Below are 22559 nucleotides of genomic sequence, written 5' to 3' on the forward strand. Positions count from 1 at the left end.
TACGGGGTTTACATCAGGAGTGTCAAACTCAAGGCCCAAGGGGTTGTTTAGATAATGCCTGCAGGGCTACCCTGAAATCACAAAGATCCGACCCGTGGTGCCTCTTGTCAGTGAAAACTCCATTGGGGGGGGGGGCTCTATTTTCACTGGTAGCAGGAGGCTGTTGTGGCTGAAAATGGAGCTTGTGAGAACTACATGCACCCCAAGCTCCATTTTTTCTGGCAGAGGGCTGCAGAAGAAATGGAGCTCGCCCCCAGCTCTGTTTTCATTGGCAGAGGGCTGCAAGTCGCCGCAATCAGAAACAATGCCCACAACATGAGTGACATCAAGCTGGCCACGCCTACCCTGGGCATAGTCACCGGTCCCCCATTGGCCAACACAACCTTGATGCGGCCCTCAATGAAATAGAGTTTGATACCCTTGGTTTACATGGTAACTTGCATCTCTAATACTTATTAGATGCTCTGAATCCATTTTGGAATGGGCGGGATATAAATACAATAAATAAATAAATTTTGTGGGTACATATTCCGGAGCATTTATTTACTTGTTTTCTCAGTATTATACTTGAAACAAATGTTTTTTCAAAGCAGAATGTACAAAAAAGAGTCATATACTTTAATATTTCTGAAATGTTCCTTCTGTTTCAAAGATAAATATGTAACAGACGCCCAGGTGATCATACTACATTATGCCATTGCTCACTGATAATACTCACATGGTCAACACCTGCACCAAATTAATGGAACATTAAAGAGTGGTACCCTGTAGGAAAATTAGTAAAGAAAGCACAGGTTTATTTCTCGGTATCTGTTAAGAAACACTGGGAAATAAACCTTCAGATGTGAAGATAGAGTCTTGTCTTCAGTTTATTTTAGCACTTGCATTAATTCCAATACTTGGTTTAGTCTCTTTTCTTATAGAAACATTTAAATATCCTTCAAAGCTAATTTTGCTGGTTCAGAAATGGGACCCCAATGGGCAGTGAAAAATGCTCTCTTTCTCTGGATAATGTATCAGTTAACATGACTATTTAAAATTTTATATAGGATTTAAAATATATGTGTATAAATATATTGATTACATATTTTCTAATGGAATAGCATTTAAATATTTATGTTGGATATTAATAGCATTAAAAAAATCTTTGAGCATTTTCACAGCTTTGGTGTTCAGTTGTGCACACGTGTGTGTGTGTGTTCTCTGACCATTATTGTAACAGTATTTTATCCTTTATTATCCTCTGATAGTTTAAAGAAGACATTTTTCTGTAATGTTGCTAGGTTAAGAAATTAATTTTACAAATATGAATAAATGGTCTCCTAACCCTAAGAGTTTATAATTTAGGAATAATTTATTGCATTTTATTTTTTAGCATAAAACACCATCAAGAACGAAGAGCTATTTTAACTCCGATTTTAACAGACTTCACTGTACGAGTAACTGCAGCTCCTGCCATCGTTTTCACAAAAGTAATTTCGCCAGAGAATTTACACACAGAGGTCAGTATGAGATGTTTATCACTAGCTTTATATCTGCACATTTGTTAATTATTAAAATGATACGTTAAATTGTGTTAAAAAATACTGTGTGGTATGTACTTGTTGGGCCAGAACAGAAAATCCAGGCAGAATTGTTTTTGCCCCTCCTTCAACATTGTCACCAGATCTCTAATGGATAATAAATTCTGCTTTTAAATGAAGCTCATACTGAAAATTGGCTTGATTTAAGATCCAACCGCAAGGAATGCCATATTATTTTCCATGTCCAAAATTATGTTTAAATTAGGCTTCTGAGATTTGTTTGTTTGTTTGTTTGTTTGTTCGTTCGTTCATTCATTCATTCATTGATTTATTCATTTATTTATTTATTAGATTTGTATGCCGCCCCTCTCCGTAGATTCGGGGCGGCCCACAACATACAATAAAACAATTCACAACAAATCTAATAAATTTTAAAAATTAAAAAAAAAACCCCATACCATTTCCAAAGATCAACCTAAGAATTTTTAAATGTCAACATTGGGAAAGTAGGTCATTTATGACCCCAAATGATTTTTTTTTACATAAGAAAGGTGGCTAAGGCATAGATGACCAATCAGAAATACATTTTTAATACAGATTATTTTCTCTTTAATTTATTTTTTCAAATTTTCACCGAGAAAAATTATATCATCTTTTTTTGACATCCACCTGCTTGTTCCCCTTATCTCTCATCAGTTCGTTTCAAACTTTGCACAGAGGTTTGGGAATCTCATCCTTTCTGGAAAAGCATTACAGTGGAGGCGGAATAACACACGGACACAGTTAAATGGGTCACTTTATTGATTTATTACAGAGATGAGAACCGAAATGGGGCGGAAATCCCTACCAAAACATTTCTAAGCAACTCTTGGGCAAAAGCTCCTTACCTAGGCGAGGGGGAGAGGCTCCTTCCCCTTTTCCCCTCCCTATGCCACACCCCTAGGCGTGTGGGACGACTCATCCCCAGTCCCTGGGGGGCCCTGGCCAGCGAGCCCCAAGGGCGAGCCCCCTCCAGCACCCAAGCCGACTCAGCCCTGTAGTTCTGCCGATTGGCCACCCATCCCCTTCCAAAAAGTGCCCTAAAGGAGATCACACAGTTGCTGCTAACGCCCCTTTCCACCCCTTCCTGCTCCCAGTGACCAGGAGGGGCATGGCCCCAATAGGAGCCAAATTTCCAGCTAGTTGGAAGGGGACGGCCAGGAATAGAACTGAAGGGCTCTATATAAAGCCTGCCCTGTTCTGCTGCCCGATGGCCCCAGTCTTCACAGCAGGGGTCCCCAAACTTTTTATACAGGGGGCCAGTTCACTGTCCCTCGGACTGTTGGAGGGCCGGACTATAAAAAAAACTATGAACAGATTCCTATGCACACTGCACATACCTTATTTCTTTGCCTCTCTCTTTCTTTCTTTCTTTCTTTCTTTCTTTCTTTCTTTCTTTCTTTCTTTCTTTCTCTCTCTTTCTCTCTCTTTCTCTCTCTCTCTTTCTTGCTCTCTCTCTCTCTTGCTCTCTTGCTCTCTTTCTTTTGCTTTCTTTCTGTCTCTTTCTCTCTCTGTCTCTTCCTCACTCTCGCTCTTGCTATCTCTCTTCCTCCCTCCCTTTCTCTCTCCCTCTCTTTCTCCCCCTTCCTTCCCTCCCTCCCTCCCTTCCCTCCCTCCTTCCTTCCTCTCCACTTCTCTTCCCCTTGCTCTTTTTCCATTCTCTTTCCCTTTTCTTTCTTTCTCTCCACTTCTCTCTCTCTCTCTTTTCCTTCTTTCACCCTCCCTCTTCTCTCCCCGTGGAGGACTCCCCCGACAAGCCTCCACCCTCCGACCCCGGACTCCCATTCAATCCCCATTCAGAAAACGGGAGCTAGCAACTCAAAGAGGAGGAGGAGGCGGGTGTGTGTGTGTTGTGCCCAGCTCGGCTTTCAGCAAGCCTTACTTTACCTCGGGTGAAATGAGATTGAGGGGGACGTTCTCACTGCTCTTCTAGTGCGGCCTTGGAAAAGACCCACGGGCCAGATAAATGGCCTCAGCGGGCCACATGTGGCCCGCGGGCCGTAGTTTGGGGACCGTTGCTTCACAGCTTTATCTTGTGTTGCCTATCTGCTGAAAAAGAGAGTTTGAAAAAAAATTAGATGAATAGGGAAAAGCATGTAGTACAAAGTAACAGCCAAATTTTACTGTTCCTGCTGTTCAGGAATGTAAACGCTTTATTTTTTATTGAATCTCCTCCCTTTGGATATTCAGTAAGAAAGGGAGAGATCTATCGCAGATTACTAAGGATGAATACGCACATATTTTTTTAAAACAAGAGGAAGTGACTTCCTGCTTAGTAAGCAAATCTGTTTATTTTTCCCCTTTCATTAATTTCTAAAATATGGCTATGATTGTTTTCTTTGTGTGGGGGTTATAATAGCCAGGGGACAATGGTCATTTATCTATGCTCCAAATGTTAGCAAAAAGCTACAAATCAATTAAATCAGCAAAATACAGTTTCATTATAAACTAAGATGTGCAAGTACATCAGTGTGAGAAAGGAGAATTACAATTTTCTGCCAAGAAAACGAATAAGGATTCTTGACAGCCTAGAATTTAATACAACAAAGAAACAGGACCTCACACACGAAATACAGGAAACAAAGAGAAAGCAACTTAATCGTTAAATATCCTGTTGGAACCGTAGCTGCATGACGTTCCATCACTCCCCCACTTGATTTTATTTTACAGATGTTGCATTCTGCTTTTCTGCTGAAGGAGACAGAGAAAATATTGATAAACAATTGAGAGGATATAAACAGCTTATATTGTCTTTCTTAAAAAATAAAATGATATAAATGCCAAGAATAAGCTGCTAACCAGTGGAATTTGTTTTGCAAACCTGTTTCTTTCATAGGAAATTTTAGTATGCGGCCATTCTTTGGAAGTGAATATGACAACGGGTCTGGATTTCTTCCTAAGTGTTGCTCAGTTACAGCTCCTACAACAATTAATGCAGGATAATATGTCTGGATTGGAGCCTTCCAATAAAGCTGCAGAGGTAACTTCCATTATCAGTTGACTTTAGGAAGCAACTGTATTTCATCATCCAATTTCTAACGTTTTTATTATTCACACTATATACCAGTGCTGGCGAACCTATGGCACGAGTGCCACAGGTGGCACATGGAGCCATATCTCATGAGCCGGGGTGGCGCAGCAGGTAGAGTGCTGTACTGCAAGTCACTGAAGCTGATTTGTAGATCTGAAGGTCAGCGGTTCAAATCTCAAAGTTGACTCAGGCTTCCATCCTTCCGAGGTGGGTAAACTGAGGACCCGGATTGTGGGGGCAATAGCCTAGCTCTGTTAAAAAAAGTGCTATTGCTAACATATTGTAAGCTGCCCTGAATCTAAGGAGAAGGGCGGCATAAAAATCGAATAAATAAATAAAATAAATAAAATCTGCTAGCACATGAGCTGTTACTCTAGCTCAGCTCCAATATGCATGTGTGTGCTGGCCAGCTGATTTTCGGCTCACCCGGAGGCGCTGGGAGGGCATTTTCGTCTTCCAGAGAGTCTCCAGGGGGATGGGGGAGGACATTTTTGCCTCTGGAGCCTGGGGATGGCAAAAAACAGGTCTACTGGGCCTACCAGAGTTTGGGTTATGGGCTGTTTCAGACCTCCAGAATGGGGGGGAGGCCATTTTCACTGTCCCCAGGCATTGAATTATGGGTGTGCACATGCGCGACAGCACACAGACATGCACTTCCGGCACCCAAGGAGAAAAAGGTTCACCATCACTGCTATATACTGCCTAAATAAGTGTTATATATACAGTATCATAAATATTTATTTTATTTTATTTTATTTATTTTATTTTATTTATTTTATTTATTTTATTTATTTTATTTATCCTATTTATCTATCCTATCTATCTATCTATCTATCTATCTATCTATCTATCTATCTATCTATCTATCTATCTATCTATCTATCTATCTATCTATCTATCTAAGACAATATAAACAAATCTAATATTTAAGTTAATTTGCCTGAAAGTACTTCAGTATAGTGATCCTCTTTGGAATATACAGGTAATCCTTAACCACAATCGAGCCCAAAGTTTATGTTGCTAACTAAGAAATTTGTTAAATGAGTTTTGCCCCATTTTACAACTTTGTTTTGCCACCGTTGTTAAAAGAAACACTGCAGTTGTTAAATTAGTAACATCTTTGTTAAGTGAATTAGGCTTTCTTGATGACTTTGCTGGTCAAAAGGTCACATAATATTGTTTGAACTACAGTGAACCCTCGATCATCGCGAGGGTTCCGTTCCAGGACCCCAAGCGATGATCGATTTTTCGCGAAGTAGCGGTGCGGAAGTAAAAACACCATCTGCGCATGTGCAGATGGTGTTTTTACTTCCACCGCCGCCCGCGCGTTGCTGGGGCCGCTCCCCAGCTGGGGAGCGGATCTGGGGTTTCCCCAAGCGCGCGCGCGTTGCTGGGGCCGCTCCCCAGCTGGGGAGCGGATCTGGGGTTTCCCCAAGCGCGCGCGCGTTGCTGGGACCGCTCCCCAGCTGGGGAGCGAAGCCGGGGGTTCTCCAAGCGCGCGCGCGTTGCTGGGGCCGCTCCCCAGCTGGGGAGCGGATCTGGGGTTTCCCCAAGCGCGCGCGCGTTGCTGGGGCCGCTCCCCAGCTGGGGAGCAGATCTGGGGTTTCCCCAAGCGCGCGCGCGTTGCTGGGGCCGCTCCCCAGCTGGGGAGCGGATCTGGGGTTTCCCCAAGCGCGCGCGCGTTGCTGGGGCCGCTCCCCAGCTGGGGAGCGGATCTGGGGTTTCCCCAAGCGCGCGCGCGTTGCTGGGGCCGCTCCCCAGCTGGGGAGCGGATCTGGGGTTTCCCCAAGCGCGCGCGCGTTGCTGGGGCCGCTCCCCAGCTGGGGAGCGGCCCCAGCAACGCGCGCGCGCTTGGGGAAACCCCAGATCCGCTCAGCTGGGAAGCGGAGCTAGGCTGCCCCAAGCTCGCGCGCGCCGCCCGCCCGCCCACGCTGTTGCCGGCTCCGCTTCCCAGCTGGGAAGCGGAGCTAGGCTGCCCCAAGCTCGCGCGCGCCGCCCGCCCGCCCACGCTGTTGCCGGCTAGGCTGCCCCAAGCTCGCGCGCGCCGCCCGCCCGCCCACGCTGTTGCCGGCTAGGCTGCCCCAAGCTCGCGCGCGCCGCCCGCCCGCCCATGCTGTTGCCGGCTAGGCTGCCCCAAGCTCGCGCGCGCCGCCCGCCCGCCCACGCTGTTGCCGGCTCCGCTTCCCAGCTGGGAAGCGGAGCTAGGCTGCCCCAAGCTCGCGCTCCAGCCCACCGCCGCTGGGGTCTTACCGGGGCAAGAGGGGGAAGACCCAGGGAAGCCTCTGCCCGGCGGGGAAACTCCACCATCTACGCATGCGTGGAAGGGCACGCATGCGCAGATCGTGGAGTTTACTTCCGGGTTGAAAACTAGCGAAATAGCCCTTTCGCGATCCTTGAGGACGCGAAACTCGAGGGTTCACTGTATAGTTAAACCTTTCTCCAACCTGAGGCTCGATTGAAGCAGTGGAATTTTGTTACCAGATTTTTCCCCCCTTTTCTAGCTATGGCAGATCACCTCAACAGGAGTACTATTCTCAGGTGTATTACATACAGGTGTTGCCAAAAATGGTTAGGTTTAGCTGCATAAATTATGTAGCATTCATTGGGATATCAGAGAAAACCAGGCTCTGTGGTACAAATTGAGAACACTACCTAATATAGTTAGAATGAGGTTTGATATCTATCAATCCAAATCCTATTTCCCCAAAAACAACAACACTGTGAGATGAGTTGGCTTGAGACACAATGGCTGGCCTAAAATCACCCAACCAGCTTTCATGGTTAAAACATAGAAACATAGAAGATTGACGGCAGAAAAAAAACCTCATGGTCCATATAGTCTTCCCTTATACTATTTCGTGTATATTATCTTAGGATGTATCTATGTTTATCCCAGACATGTTTAAATTCAGTTACTGTGGATTTACCAACCACGTCTGCTGGAAGTTTGTTCCAAGCGTCTACTACTCTTTCAGCAAAATAATATTTTCTCACGTTGCTTCTGATCTTTCCCCCAACTAAGCTCAGATTGTACACCCTTGTTCTTGTGTTCACTTTCCTATTAAAACATTTTCTTCCTGAACTTTTAACATATTTAAATGTTTCGATCATGTCCCCCCTTAGGGTGGAACTAGTATTCATAATCACCCGCTAGGCCAAATTCCACTGGGCCAAACTGATTAATCTTGTTCTAAACAGTTTTCTTTCCTCTTGTAAATCCAAAAGTAAGAAATGCATTTTGAGAATGAACATTTATATACAATAATATCCTAAATTTCATCTCCTTTTTCTTTCTTTCAAGTAAGCCAGAATCATAACCTTGAATTTCCTTTTCATTACTATTAGGCTTGTTTGTAGAGTTTCCGGGAAGGTATCCTAGTTCTTAACATTACGTTAAACAAAACATACATAGGGCTCTTTGTGTTTGCTTGAGTCTGCACCCCAAAGCATTCTTAGAAAAATTTAAATGGTTACTAGTCCAGAGTATTATTTCAATGTGTGCCCAGCGGCTCAGGAAAAATAAAAACATAAGGAAACTGGATATCATAAAATTTCTTGGGGATCTAGAGGAATTGGCAATATTTCCATACTTGGAACAGCAATCTATGCCAAATCAGCTGTTTTTTAAATGCACCTTCAAACTGCTCATTAAATGTTCATTGGTCTTAAAAACTGGAGACGCCTTCATTTCTTGCTGGGTGTAAACAATAAGTAGAAATAATTACATTTGCTAGTTTATTTCTTTATTTCAGATAAGCAGGACTTCTAAAATAGTCTAATTTATCATTACCTGTGAACAGTGCTACTCCACAAAATTATTCTCTTACTACCCTGTTTCTCCAAAAATAAGACGTGCCCCAAAAGTTAGGCATGTCAGAGGTTTTGTAGAATTTGCTAATATAAGGCACCCCCCGAAAATAAGGCGTAGTAAAGTTTACATACGGTACAGTGGAAAAACATACAGTACCATTCAAAACTGTTCATAGCGGTACCGTAATAATGTGGCATCCCCTGCTGGCCCCTTCCATCGCTTTGTACCGTCCAGTACAGCAGACACAGTCTGCTGCTGTCTCACTGCCATTACAGTCTCCACTACAGTGTGTAGACTGTAGTTCCTCTGGTGGCCGGAAGCTGCAATAGCGGGAGTATACTGTTGTACCATATAAGTGCCGTTGTTTGTGTGTGTGGGTGCCATACTGATAGGTACCGTACTGTAATCAGTGTGCCGTACGGTACACTTTCTTTGGGGGTGTCAGCTTTTCTGCCTGTGAATTTGCCTTATTTGAGAAATATAAGGCACCTCCCGAAAATAAGACATAGCACAACTTTTGGAGCAAAAATTAATATAAGACAGTGTCTTATTTTAGGGGAAACACGGTAGAAATGATTACAGAGTCTATAGTCTAGCACGGAAGAAGCAAAATAATTTCTGCTCATTGGCAATTTTTAAGATTGACCCTTTTAATGGCTTCAATATATAAGTAACCTAAAACTGTTCTTCAAGTTCCATTTCACATAGAGCCTATTTATACACGTCTTCCTATCTTTAGCCGTTGTAACTTATGGCAGCAAACCTTTGTTTCATTTTCACTCCCACACTTAGACATCTCAGAACGATGAGCCTCAAGAAGGAAAAGAAATTGAGCCAACATTATATTTCCTTTGCTATATATTTCTCAACTCCCATTAGGAGCTCCTTCACATTTCTTTTCCCAGCAAAGGAAGACCATCTTCTATCATTTGCAAACATATCCTCCAACCCATAGTCTTCTGAGACCTCTACAAATCCTAAGTTCAAAGAAAAGCAACAAAATTACTCAGAGGACTGGGCTGATTTATGATCAACTTTTCTGAAAAAAAATATATATATATAGTTTGACTAAGAAATGCAGAGTCTAAAAGAGGACATAAATCTGCAAATGTAACACCATGATGTAAACATCAGCAGAGAAGGGACATTTTAGGACTTCATAAGAGATCATTATTGGAAATCAGATACTACTATTCAAAGTAAAATAGTGCATGGACCAAGAACCCTTCAAATGGAGTTAATGGTTTGAATTACAAATTATTTCTCAACTCCTGTTTAGTTGTTTGTACTAACTCAAACCTTATCACTAATTATTCTACATAATGTTGCCTACCTGAATTTCAAACATCACTTAGAAATTTTGTGGTACAACACATTACCAAAGGATAAAAGTTGAAGACTGAAGCTACATTACAGTAATTGAATAACAAGTTTGTTTTTAAAAGTTGGCTAACTGATCTGGAAGTAGTAATTACATTGTTCACAAATATCCAGTAATCATCATATTAAACCCACTTCCAAAAGGACCATATGTAAGAAATAGTATATGTATACTTTTTAAACCAGTGTTATAGAGTAAATTAAATGTTTATATTTTACCAAAATAAAAAACATATTGTGTAGAACGTTAGAGAGTAACCACATAATTAAGGCCAAAAATGGTTCTTCTTTGATCTATGTAGGTGCTAAAGGACAAATGTTATTTTATGTAAATGTAAATTTCTGAATTTTCCAGTACTTCCTATTACAGTTCTCAGATCTTTATTCTTGTACAGTTGTCTTATTTTGATTGGACTTACTTTCCTAACATTGTCATTCCTTTAGAGTTTAATTTTGCTTGTTTATCTGTCATTGAGATTAAAGTATTTAAGTAGAACAAGAGACTTCGGTGGGATCGTTTAGTTTCAGTTAACATAGCCAAGATTTTAATTTTGTTATGCTAAAATGCAAACATTAACTTATACATCACCAGGTAATATAAGATTGAGTTAAATCTTCTTGTGTGCTAGCTTCTGGGGAAAAATATTTGTACATTATTGAAGGTACAAATTTAATATTCCAGAATAGTAAATTTTTGTTTAATGGGGGAAAATAAATAATTTTTGTAGCAATCAATCTTTTCTCTTTCTGTTGGGTCTTCTCTATATGTACCTATAATGAAGTATACAAGCTCCTCAGAATAGTTTTATCAAGCCCAAAATATTGCAGAAGGTTTTGTAATACAGTGTAATACTGTAATCTTCGGGACTCATTGGAAAGCCGCGCGGGTGTTTTAAAACGTCCCCGCCGACATGGGGGGCTTGCTAGCACCCCCCCAAACCCGGGTTGGGGGTTCGGGGGGGGTGCTAGCGAGCCCCCCATGTCGGCGGGGACGTTTTAAAACACCCGCACGGCTTTCCAATGAGTCCCGAAGACAAACGCGGAAGTTTGACGTTTGTCTTCGGGACTCATTAGAAAGCTCCGATCGTTTTAAAACAGTTGCGCCGTTCTCCGCTGACTCCTGGTGAACTTCCCCGCTTTAGGAGTCAGCGGAGAACGGCGCGCCTGCTTTAAAACGATCGGAGCTTTCCAATGAGTCCCGAAGACAAACGTCAAACTTCCGCGTTTGTCTTCGGGACTCATTGGAAAGCCGCGCGGGTGTTTTAAAACGTCCCCGCCGACATGGGGGGCTCGCTAGCACCCCCCCGAACCCGGGTTGGGGGTTCGGGGGGTGCTAGCGAGCCCCCCATGTCGGCGGGGACGTTTTAAAACACCCGCGCGGCTTTCCAATGAGTCCCGAAGACAAACGCGGAAGTTTGACGTTTGTCTTCGGGACTCATTGGAAAGCTCCGATCGTTTTAAAACAGTTGCGCCGTTCTCCGCTGACTCCTGGCGAACTTCCCGGGCGAAGGGCGAAGGGCGGGCGAGCGGGTGCTGGGGGGGGGCCTTCGCCCTCCCGCCAGCAAGAGGGGGAAGACCCAGGGAAGCCGCCCAGCAGCTGATCTGCCGGGCGCCATCTACGCATGCGTGCCCATAGAAAAAAGGGCATGCATGCGCAGATGGTGTTTTGACTTCCGGGTTCAAAAATCGCAAATTACCCTGTTCGCAATGGTCGGGGACGCAATAACCGGGGGATCACTGTAATTGAAAAAGTAGTAGTGGAATGTTGAGCAACTTTCATCAGTTTTGGTTGTACCTTGTGTGAAAGAATCCTGGACTGCATTGAAGACTAAGGGGTATTGTATAGCTACTATGGTTTTGTAAATGTATTTATGTACTCTATTCTACCTAATTTAATAGGTGAGGAACTATGTTCCATTTATTGTTAAAGAAACAATCTCAAGTGAATAATAGCCATGTTTCTTATTTTTGAATATTCTTCACACTAATGAATCCCTTTTATACTGACTACTTATTATTTTATCTTTATTCCTATTAAAAGTACCATATTAGTAGTTGTCAGGATAAGTTAGATTGTAAAAATTGCAAGCAGATAATATAATTCAGTAAAAGAATTAAAAATTCTCAAAACAATTCAGAAGGAAAAATTAGGAAATAACTTTTGTGGTTGGGGTGGGCTGGTTGGGGAATTCTGGGATTTGAGGTCCATATATCTTTAAAGTTGCCAACTTTTAAGAACACCGGTTATGGGCCTTGTATTCTAAGCCTTATTTCTTTTCAGCTGCTGTAGCATCCCCAAATCTTACAGCTGACTTTCAGAAGCAAAGCCATGAATTTTCATCAATATATTTTTAGTTATTGTAATTATTATTTGAGGGCAAACTAGCATGCTAAATAGGTATGCAAAGGCTCTATTTTGTGGAGCTGAAACTAGTGAGATGAGAGAGAGTACTTCTCAAGCAGGGAATCAAAGCTGAGAAAATAATGGCTAAGTGCATGGCAATGTAAGAGTTGGGAGAAAACTCTTAAATTTTTAAATGGAAGCGTTCATGTATACATTTCTATGTTTTATACATAACAGGATGGCTTTTTGAACAGTTATGACAGCAAATATAACTACTGGCATCAGGTCCTTGAAGTTTGCAGTTCCTTAAATTTTGTACTGCGTGTAACAGCTGCGATCAGAAGCTATGATATACCAGTTGCAGCAGTTTCCTATTCCAAAAGTAGACAGAGGGACAATTGATAATACTAAGAGTTTCTTGGTTCTATAATAATCCACAATTATCAGATTTCTACAGTATCTGCTTGAGGAGCAGGTGTAGAACCATTAGTGGTCTGCAAGTACAAAAGAGACCACACACTAATTTATAACCAAATACAGATCTCGCTAGATAAGCTTCTTATGTCCCCTTTCTTTCTGCATTTTTGGGAGAGTCAGTTGACTTTATTGCAAGAGGCACATTTATTGGAATGCAATAATTAACACCTCCTTGGGGGAATTTTTTCCATTTGTCTGTTTGCAAATCTAAAGTCTCATTTTCTTTAATCTGAACAAAAGTTCTCATAAGGCAGGGGTCCCCAACCACCGGGCCGCGGACCAGTACCGGGCTGCGGGGCATGTTGCACCTGTCCGTGGAGTCAGCAGCTGCCGGCCCTCATGCCGCCACCCCCTCCCTCCAGCGCTTCGCCTCCCGCCGGGCAAGAGGCCTCGGGAGGCAGGTTCTGCCAGCCACAGGACGATGGATGGGACAGAGGGGCGGGAAGGACCGAGAGGCTCAAGCCTCTTTTGGCTTCTGCCGCGGGGCGCTTTTGCGTTTTTGGCTGGGGGGAGGCAGGAGGGCCAGCCTGACCCCCTCTCTCCAGTGCTTAGCTCCCGCTGGGCAAGAGGGCTTGGGAGGCAGGTTCTGCCGGCCACAGGACGATGGCGGGAAAGAGGGGCGGGGAGGACCAGCACCCCCATGCTTAATCCCGCCCCCAACCACGCCCCTTTCCACCCCCACTGGGCCATAGAAAAATTGTCTTGCTGAAACTGGTCCCTGGTGGAAAAAACGTTGGGGACCACTGTGCTAAGGGATGGAGAACTCTTATATTTTACTCTTTACAAATTCTTTCATATTCATCACAGGATATTGCTGTGTGGCAATTTGTACTCTTTTTAAAAACTACCAATCTAGCAAATACTACTACCTAGCTTAAAAACTGATCTTTTAATTGTTTTCATTTGTGTAATCCTGAAAACAGCCAGAGAAAACCATACACAAAGTAACTCTTCCTCCAGCTGATTAATAAAAGAGTTCAAGGATTAATTAAATAAATTCATCTGGGCATTGTGAAACGGACTAGATGGATTAAAAATGGGTTCCTTGATAGGGTTACTTGTATGTCTTCCCTCCTTCCTGCAGTTTGCATCAGCTACTTGGCCTGTTTGTAACCAGCATCTAGGAAGCTGCTGCGAAGCACAACAATGTTATAGAAAGAATAAAAAAACATTATTATATTTATATGTCACTTGACCCCCAGTGATCCACTCAAGTTCCGTATTGTTAAATACATAAATAATCAGACTAGTCACATTTTCATTGATTAAAGTAAATTGTACTTAAGATCTTGGAAATATTAAAAAATTGTAGATACTATATATTAGATGGAAATAATTTGGATAGTAAAATGGGCAACATATAAATGTCAGGGTTTCAATCGATGCCCATCCCCTGCCTATAGCAACTCGAGAGCAGGTCAGGAATGCTTAATAAATAATAAAATAAATTTATGGACTACAATTTCTGTATATTGTATTGCTAAATTCATGTATGAAATTTAAGCTAGTTTGCGGTCCATAGATTCAATGGGCTCCCAACTTATTTTTATATAAGTTTTATATAGTTTCTTTGATAAATTCTTTTGACTCTTTTATAAAATGAAATTTCTTAGATTTGTTCCAGATTTTTTTTCACTGGACTTTTGTACAAATCTGTAAATTTTTTAAGATATTGATATTAAAAAGTATTAAAAGTGTATACCAGTTAGTAAGATTTCCACTAACAAACTGATATGATGTACCTAATAAAGAAGCTCTTTGAGGAACATTCCAGCCTCTGATTTGTTTAGATTTGTTAGTCGCAATCTTGACATAGTAGTTAATATTTTGTCCTAAATATGTGAACTATTTTCAATGATAAATATATTTTAAATGATATGAATGTTCTTTGGTCACTGATCTATGATGGGTCATAGCTCTAATACATATTCAGATCATTATTACGTAATGCCAAGTAATCCTATTACTTGATAAACTGTATACACTTATTCCTAAGAACATTATTATTTATTTTATTTATTATATCTCCTTAAAATGAAATAAATATATTCCAGTTGTATTACATTCCCAGAATTCTTAAGTAATTTATACCCACTTTCCCATAGTGTGTACAAATCCTTCCCATGGTGATGGATGTTGCAATGAAAGCATAACTTTAATCTTTTGAAAAAGCAATATAAAATCAGATTTCTGAATGTACCTTCTCATTCATGTGATTGTGCCTTTATATAAGAAAGCTAGATTTGCTGAAATATAAGTACAAGTGGGCAAATTCCTTTTAAATATTATTCAGTCAAGGTAAAAGAATGATTGAGTTATTTGACAATGGTTTCTGCAGAACATTTTGAAGATAAGCAAAAGAAAGTAGTATCACAATTCCAAAATAAACCTTTAATACTGTAGAGTTTTCTGATCTCATATCTTTTGTAGTTCTTTAAATTTTTCATTCAATAGATACAGATTTATTATTGTCTTTATTATAGTTATATCATAAAGTTATTCTGAAGTCCCGAAGTCAGATCCTTAGCAATTTGTAATTATTGATTTTGCAGGGACTTGTTCAGACAGCCTCTGAGAATTTAATATTATTGAACAGAAGGAAAATAATGTACAAGCAGTCATTTTATGTGGCAAACATTCCTAGTTTTTTCTATATATTGTTACAAGCTGTTTACAACTGCATGCACAACTGAGGGGTGAGGGGCTACTGTGGGTCACTACTCATGATATGGTACCTGCTGAAGTCACCACAAAAATTATGTTTGAAATTGCCTTTACAGGATAATTGCCTTACATAGCAAGCCATTACGAGATAGCTTTCTCTGGGAAACAGCTGGCATACAGAATCAGTTCAAAGTCAGAATATGTTGGGGAGGGGGATAGCAAAGCATGTGGCAAGGTCACATTCTCACGAGAAGCTGGCATGCACACAAAGCGCTGTTCTGTGGAAGCAGTTTTAAGAAGCCACTTGAAAAATCTGTATCATGAGAAGCAGTCCACAGAAATACTCCGTCATGTGGCAAAACCACATGCAAAAGCAGCTCCCATGAAGTAACCATGTGGTGAGAAAGCAGCGCTTAGTTTTTAAAATGAAAAAGCAGGCTGGCTCGCCTGCTTATTCATTTAGCTTCAAGGTTTGCAATTTATTTATTTATTTTTATATCCTGCCTTATTTATTTATTTATTTATTTATTTATTTATTTATTTATTTATTTATTTATTTATTTATTTATCAGATTTGTATGCCGCCCCTCTCCGCAGACTCGGGGCGGCTCACAGCAGTAATAATACAATGTAAACAAATCTAATATTTAAGTTAATTTTAAAAACCCCAATTTAGAAACCAATCATACATACTAGCGTACCATACATAAATTTTATAAGCCTAGGGGGAGGGAATATTGTCAATTCCCCCATGCCTGACGACAGAGGTGGGTTTTAAGGAGCTTACGAAAGGCTAGGAGGGTGGGGGCAACTCTGATATCTGGGGGGCGTTGGTTCCAAAGGGTCGGGGCCACCACAGAGAAGGCTCTTCCCCTGGGTCCCGCCAAACGACATTGTTTAGTTTATACAACTCAAGGTGCCGTAACTGGTGCTGCCTCTTGTTTTTCCCACAGCAGCAACCTATGGGGTGGCTTGAATTATGAGAGAATGACTGGCCCAAATTCTCCAGTCTATCCCATGCTGGAATCATTGTCTCCCACCATTGTGCTTTCTGAAGAAGTTGTTTTAGTGTAAAACCAAACATCATACTATTGAATATAATGTCATAAAATACTGTAATTCTTTTTTTTTTAATGTAATTCGATTTGTATGGACTCGGGGCAGCTCACAGCGTATATAAAAAAAACAGAACAATAATATGAATCCAATTAATGCTACATTAAAAAAAACAACCATTTAAATTCAATTAAAAAAGAAACACCTATCAACCAATCATTCAACAATTATTATTATTATTATAATAATTATTATTATAATAATTATTATAATTATTATTATTATTATTATTATTATTATTATTATTATTATTATTATTATTAATTAGATTTGTATGCTGCCCCTCTCTGCAGACTCGGGGCGGCTCACAACAGTGATAAAAACAATATATGGTAACAAACCTAATAATTAAAATCTAAAATAACAATTTAACATTAAAAAGTCTAAAAAGAAAAAAAACCCCAATATATAAAATACATACACACAGTCATATCATGCACAAAACTACATAGGCAAGGGGGGGATGTCTCAGTTCCCCCAAGCCTGACGACAGAGGTGGGTTTTAAGGAGTTTACAAAAGGCAAAGAGGGTGGGGGCAGTCCTAATCTCTGGGGGGAGTTGGTTCCAGGGGGTTGGAGCCACCACAGAGAAGGCTCTTCCCCTGGGTCCCGCCAGACGACATTGTTTAGTCGACGGGACCTGGAGAAGACCAACTCTGTGTGACCTAACCGGTCGCTGGGATTCGTGCGGCAGAATCATACTTAAAACATTCATTGGTCAGGGGGAAGAGCTAGAAGTCCCCAGCCTGGCGGCAGAGATGAGTTTTTAAGTTCTTTCGGAAGGCAAGGAAGATGGGGGCAGTGCGAATCTCCGGGGGGAGCTGATTCCAGAGGGCCGGGGCTCCCACAGAGAAGGCTCTTACCCTAGGTCCCGCCAGCCAACATTGTTTGGGAGGCCAACTCTGTGGGACCTCACTGGCCGCTGGGATTTGTGCGGCAGAAGGCAGTCTCGGAGATAATCTGGTCCTATGCCATGTAGGGCTTTAGAATAGAATAGAATAGAGTAGAATAGAATAGAATAGGATTTTATTGGCCAAGTGTGATTGGACACACAAGGAATTTGTCTTGGTGCATATGCTCTCAACGTACATAAAAGAAAAATATACATTTGTCAAGAATCATGTGGTACAACACTTGATTGTCATAGGGGTCAAATAAGCAATGAAGAAACAATCAATATTAATAAAAATCTTAGAATACAAGCAACAAGTTATAGTCATACAGCCCTAAGTGGGAGGAGATGGGTGATAGGAATGATGAGAAAAACTAGTAGAATAGAAGAGCAGATTTAGTAAAAAGTCTGACAATGTTGAGGGAATTATTTGCTTAGTAGAGTGATGGCGTTCGGGAAAAAACTGTTCTTGTGTCTAGTTGTCTTGGTGTGCAGTGCTCTGTAGCGACATTTGAGGGTAGGAATTGAAACAGTTTGTGTCCAGGATGTGAGGGGTCAGTAAATATTTTTCCTGCCCTCTTTTTGACTCGTTTCTCCTACCGATATTGATTATTTCAGGTATTCGTTTTTAAAATACTTGAGATATATTGAACTTACCTCACTGCCTGTTTGCTTCCTCCTGCGCCGCATGGTTGCGCGCGCTCCACGTGGCCATGCATGCATGCATAGTGCTACAAACTGCACATGCGCAGGAAAAACCATCTTCTAAGTGTGTGCAGAAGTGAAAAACAAGATGAAAACACCGAGAAAACCAGTTCATGACATGGACAGCCATCCATCATGCTGGTTTGGCAAGTGGGGGAAATTCCCACTTCCAGTTCTAAAGAACCATTCCAAACTGGGAGAAACCCACCTCTGGAAGAGACACCATATTGAGTGTTGTTGTTGTTGTTGTTGTTATTATTATTTTATTATTATTTTTTTAAACAATTGTGTGCCGCATTATACAACTCAAGGTGCCGTAACTGGTGCTCCCTCTTGTTTTTCCCACAGCAGCAACCTGTGAGGTGGCTTGAATTATGAGAGAATGACTGGCCCAAATTCTCCAGTCTATTATTAAATAAATATTATAAATATAAATATTATTAAATATTATTATTTATTAAATTTGTGAACACAAGAACAAGGGGACACAATCTGAAGTTAGTTGGGGGAAAGATCAAAAGCAACATGAGAAAATATTATTTTACTGAAAGAGTAGTAGATCCTTGGAACAAACTTCCAGCAGACGTGGTAGATAAATCCACAGTAACTGAATTTAAACATGCCTGGGATAAACATAGATCCATCCTAAGATAGAATACAGAAAATAGTATAAGGGCAGACTAGATGGACCATGAGGCCTTTTTCTGCCATCAGATTTCTATGTTTCTATGTTTCTATGTTCACATTTAGCTTGTTAACGCCTAAGCACTATTTCATTAGGCAAGAAAAGACAAGCAGTACAGTCACAAATGGAATCTCACAAGCATTTGTCATTGATTTCTGTGTTGTGTATGAATAAGACAGCACACATATTTGATGGCAAAGTGGATGGTAAAATTCTGCAGCTACATCACAGGCAGAGAAAGAAACTGAGAAACTTATCAGGCTGTAAAAGAGAAAGCTGGAGAGTTTTACTGACAGACTTGCAAGATTGTAGCCTGACAATAAAGTAGAACTAACTAGTTTAAGAGGAATCCCAAAATCCCGAGTCCCCCCAAAAGTTTCAGTAGTTCATAAATTGATCTTTTCATGGTGAACAGCCTTCTTGGTTGAGGCTTCAAAGGACAGGAATGATGTTAGCTTTGTTGGGTATTTTGATTATTATTAATATTATTTGTATTAGCAGAGTTCAGCTGGCTTAATTGGCAGCGGAGTTAGCATGGCAAGAAATAACAGGTGGTTCAGAATCCCATTTGTTAGCAATGAATGACCACTCCTTCATAAAGATGAAAAATACAATCTTTACTTACAATTTTTTGATTCATGCAATTGATAGATTGCAGGCAGATAAGTTTATATTAGTTTATGTAGGGAAAGCAAGTAGGATGCTTGGCTGCATAGCTAGAGGTATAACAAGCAGGAAGAGGGAGATTATGATCCCGCTATATAGAATGCTGGTGAGACCACATTTGGAATACTGTGTTCAGTTCTGGAGGCCTCACCTACAAAAAGGTATTGACAAAATTGAACGGGTCCAAAGACGGGCTACAAGAATGGTGGAAGGTCTTAAGCATAAAACGTATCAGGAAAGACTTCATGAACTCAATCTGTATAGTCTGGAGGACAGAAGGAAAAGGGGGACATGATCGAAACATTTAAATATATTAAAGGGTTAAATAAGGTCCAGGAGTGAAGGGTTTTTAATAGGAAGTGAACACAAGAACAAGGGGACACAATCTGAAGTTAGTTGGGGGAAAGATCAAAAGCAACATGAGAAAATATTATTTTACTGAAAGAGTAGTAGATCCTTGGAACAAACTTCCAGCAGACGTGGTAGATAAATCCACAGTAACTGAATGTAAACATGCCTGGGATAAACATATATCCATCGTAAGATAAAATACAGAAAATAGTATAAGGGCGGACTAGATGGACCATGAGGTCTTTTTCTGCCGTCAGACTTCTATGTTTCTATATTCCAGTCCATATTAATAACTTCTGGATGGTCCCATGTGTGAGGATGGCTTTGGATTTCATCTCACACATGTGTCCTCAGCCGAGGACAATGGATCACACAGGGGTTCAGAAGAAGAAGGTAGAAGAGGTAGAAGAAAAGGGGGGGAGCATCTACTCTGAAGAGGTTTATATAGCCTGCAGAGTATCTGCGACCTGAACATAGAGATGTGTTTACAAGACAGTGCAAGCATGTAGTAGAGTAGTTAAACCCAACAAGCATTACTAGATGGAACCCTGAAGCATGATCAAAATGTAGAGGTGGCCTCAGTAGTTTGTAAGCTAACCATCTCTGTTTTCTTAAATATCTAGCAGATAGCACTTTATGCACTTACTAGTTGGCAGAGCAAGCCCTGGAATTTAAGGTAGTCTATTTTTATCCTTTTCCTTTGAAAAATCAAAAGTGACTGTAAATCCTTAGGTCACAGTTTTCAGATGTAATGATCTTCCCCCAGTGAACTTGCATTTTTATGTTATTTCATAAGATAACTGTTTATTTCAAGAAATTATGTAATTCTTTGTTGATGAAGACTTAACATTTACTCTTTTCGGTTGTAAAATCTCACATACTGGCTCATGACCAAGATAGTAATTGCCCCAAGGGGATGATTTTCCCTTAGAAAAATGTTGGAAACCCAGGTAATGAAAAGTCTAAAAGATAAATAAAGTACTTCAGCCAAAGTACATTTTTCTAGCTTTAAAAAAAAAACCCTTAATCTAATTATTTTCTATTTATTTTCCAATGTGTTTGAGAATTAACCCATATGGATCAAGCAGTTTTAACCTGAGTGTTAAGTGCACGGTTGGGCTCAGTCCAGATTTTGTTTGATTATCTGAAATCAGCTCTTTGTTGTGGGGGTAGTATTTCTTTTGTCTCTAACTTTAATAAAGTAGCCTAACATTCTGCTCAATGTCTTTCAAACCCTATCAGATTATTGCATAAAATGTGGCAGAAACTTTGTAAAATTCAAAAAGATAGTTTAGTAGCTGGAGTTTTTAATCTACTTTAACTATTCAAATTGTAGTTTTTAGATTTAGGAAAATGATTACAAAAATTAAAATTGTAGATATTGTGTATGGCAGCAAATGCAAGCAATGCATCGCACTAATTAAACTTTTTAAAGGTTTTGATGCCTCCATAAAATGCAATTACTTTACCCCACTGTAGAAGATTTGCAACTATCTTGTCTGTCCTACTGCAAGTCATCCCTCTTGTAGGTTAAAAAAATAATGTATTTAGGAAACTGGTCAAGCATAATATATACTGAAGGAAATAGCCATTACTTATAATAAAATTGTACACGTACATTATTTTTTTTAAAAAATGAAGAAATAATATTTTAATTTGCCTTCATGTGATAGGTTATTCTGTAGTGTCAGTGGTAGATGCTATTGAAAAGAAAGCCAGTTTGATGTAGGAGTTACAGTGGTACCTCTACCTAAGAACACTTCTTTTATGAACTTTTCTAGATAAGACCCGGGTGTTCAAGATTTTTTTGCCTCTTCTCAAGAACCATTTTCCACTTACAAACCCAAGCCTCCAAAACTGTAACCGGAAAAGGCAGGGAGAAGCCTCCGTAGGGCCTCTCTAGGAATCTCCTGGGAGGAAATAGGGCTGGAAAAGACAGGGAGAAGCCTCCATGGGACCTCTCTAGGAATCTCCTGGGAGGAAACAGGGGCGGAAAAGGAAGGGAGAAGCCTCTGTGGGGCCTCTCTAGGAATCTCCTGGGAGGAAACAAGGCTGGAAAAGGCAGGGAGAAGCCTCCATGGGGCCTCTCTAGGAATCTCCTGGGAGGAAACAGGGCCTTCACCCTCCCTGTGGTTTCCCTAATCGCACACATTATTTGTTTTTACATTGATTCCTATGGGGAAAATGGCTTCTTCTTACAAAGTTTTCTACTTGAGAAGCTGATCATGATTGCTGGTCTAAAGATTGCAAATTGTCTTGTCTTCCCTTAGACATGGAAGCCAGTTGCATGACTGACTCAATCACTATCCCTCAGCCACAAGTTGTTGGGGAAAAATAGGAGGCTGAAGTATTATGTACATTGCCCTGAGTTGTAAGAAAATGTAAGTGAATAGCAACAACATTTAGATTTAGCCCTCTAAGCAGTTTACAAGTCAGCATATTGCCCACCTCCAATAATCTGGATCCTCATTTGACTGTCTTTGGAAAGATGGAAGGCTGAGTCAACCATGAGCCGTTGAGGATCGAACCCCTAGCATCCGGCAGAATTAGCCTGCAATACTGCATACTAACCATTGCAAAGCATGACTTTTACAAATGAAATCAAATGAATCCATGGTCAACAACTGGCCTTTAAAATCTGGCCTATTTTTTGGGTGACGAGCACTTACTTACTTAACCTTAATTAACTACATAAAATGAAGTAGACATGATGTTAGCTTTGCCACTCATGGGTCTTGTTCAAAGAACAGGTGGCAGTTGTGGTTAAGAGGGTTTTTGTACAGGTTTGTCTTGTGCCTGTTCCTGCACAGGGAAGCTTTGCTCCTAGTGATTCAAGCCTTAGCCGTCTCTTGTTTGAATTACTGTAATTCAGTTCT

At 40.7% G+C, this 22559-nt stretch overlaps 2 protein-coding genes across 4 annotated transcripts in view; one reads left to right on the forward strand and one right to left on the reverse strand.

Annotated features, from left to right (window-relative positions):
- Positions 1-22559, forward strand: part of VPS13B (vacuolar protein sorting 13 homolog B) — a 454077-nt gene that overhangs the window by 222372 nt on the left and 209146 nt on the right. For all 3 annotated transcript variants that reach the window (XM_070748103.1, XM_070748104.1, XM_070748105.1), the window contains exons 32-33: positions 1376-1502; positions 4399-4542. In XM_070748103.1, coding sequence (XP_070604204.1) covers positions 1376-1502; positions 4399-4542 — 271 coding nt within the window. The remainder of the gene's footprint in view (positions 1-1375; positions 1503-4398; positions 4543-22559) is intronic.
- The window catches only part of COX6C (cytochrome c oxidase subunit 6C), a 336477-nt gene that overhangs the window by 93129 nt on the left and 220789 nt on the right, over positions 1-22559 (reverse strand). The window lies entirely within an intron of this gene.

This window comes from Erythrolamprus reginae, chromosome 3 (assembly GCF_031021105.1).
Source record: "Erythrolamprus reginae isolate rEryReg1 chromosome 3, rEryReg1.hap1, whole genome shotgun sequence".
NCBI lineage: Eukaryota > Metazoa > Chordata > Lepidosauria > Squamata > Dipsadidae > Erythrolamprus > Erythrolamprus reginae.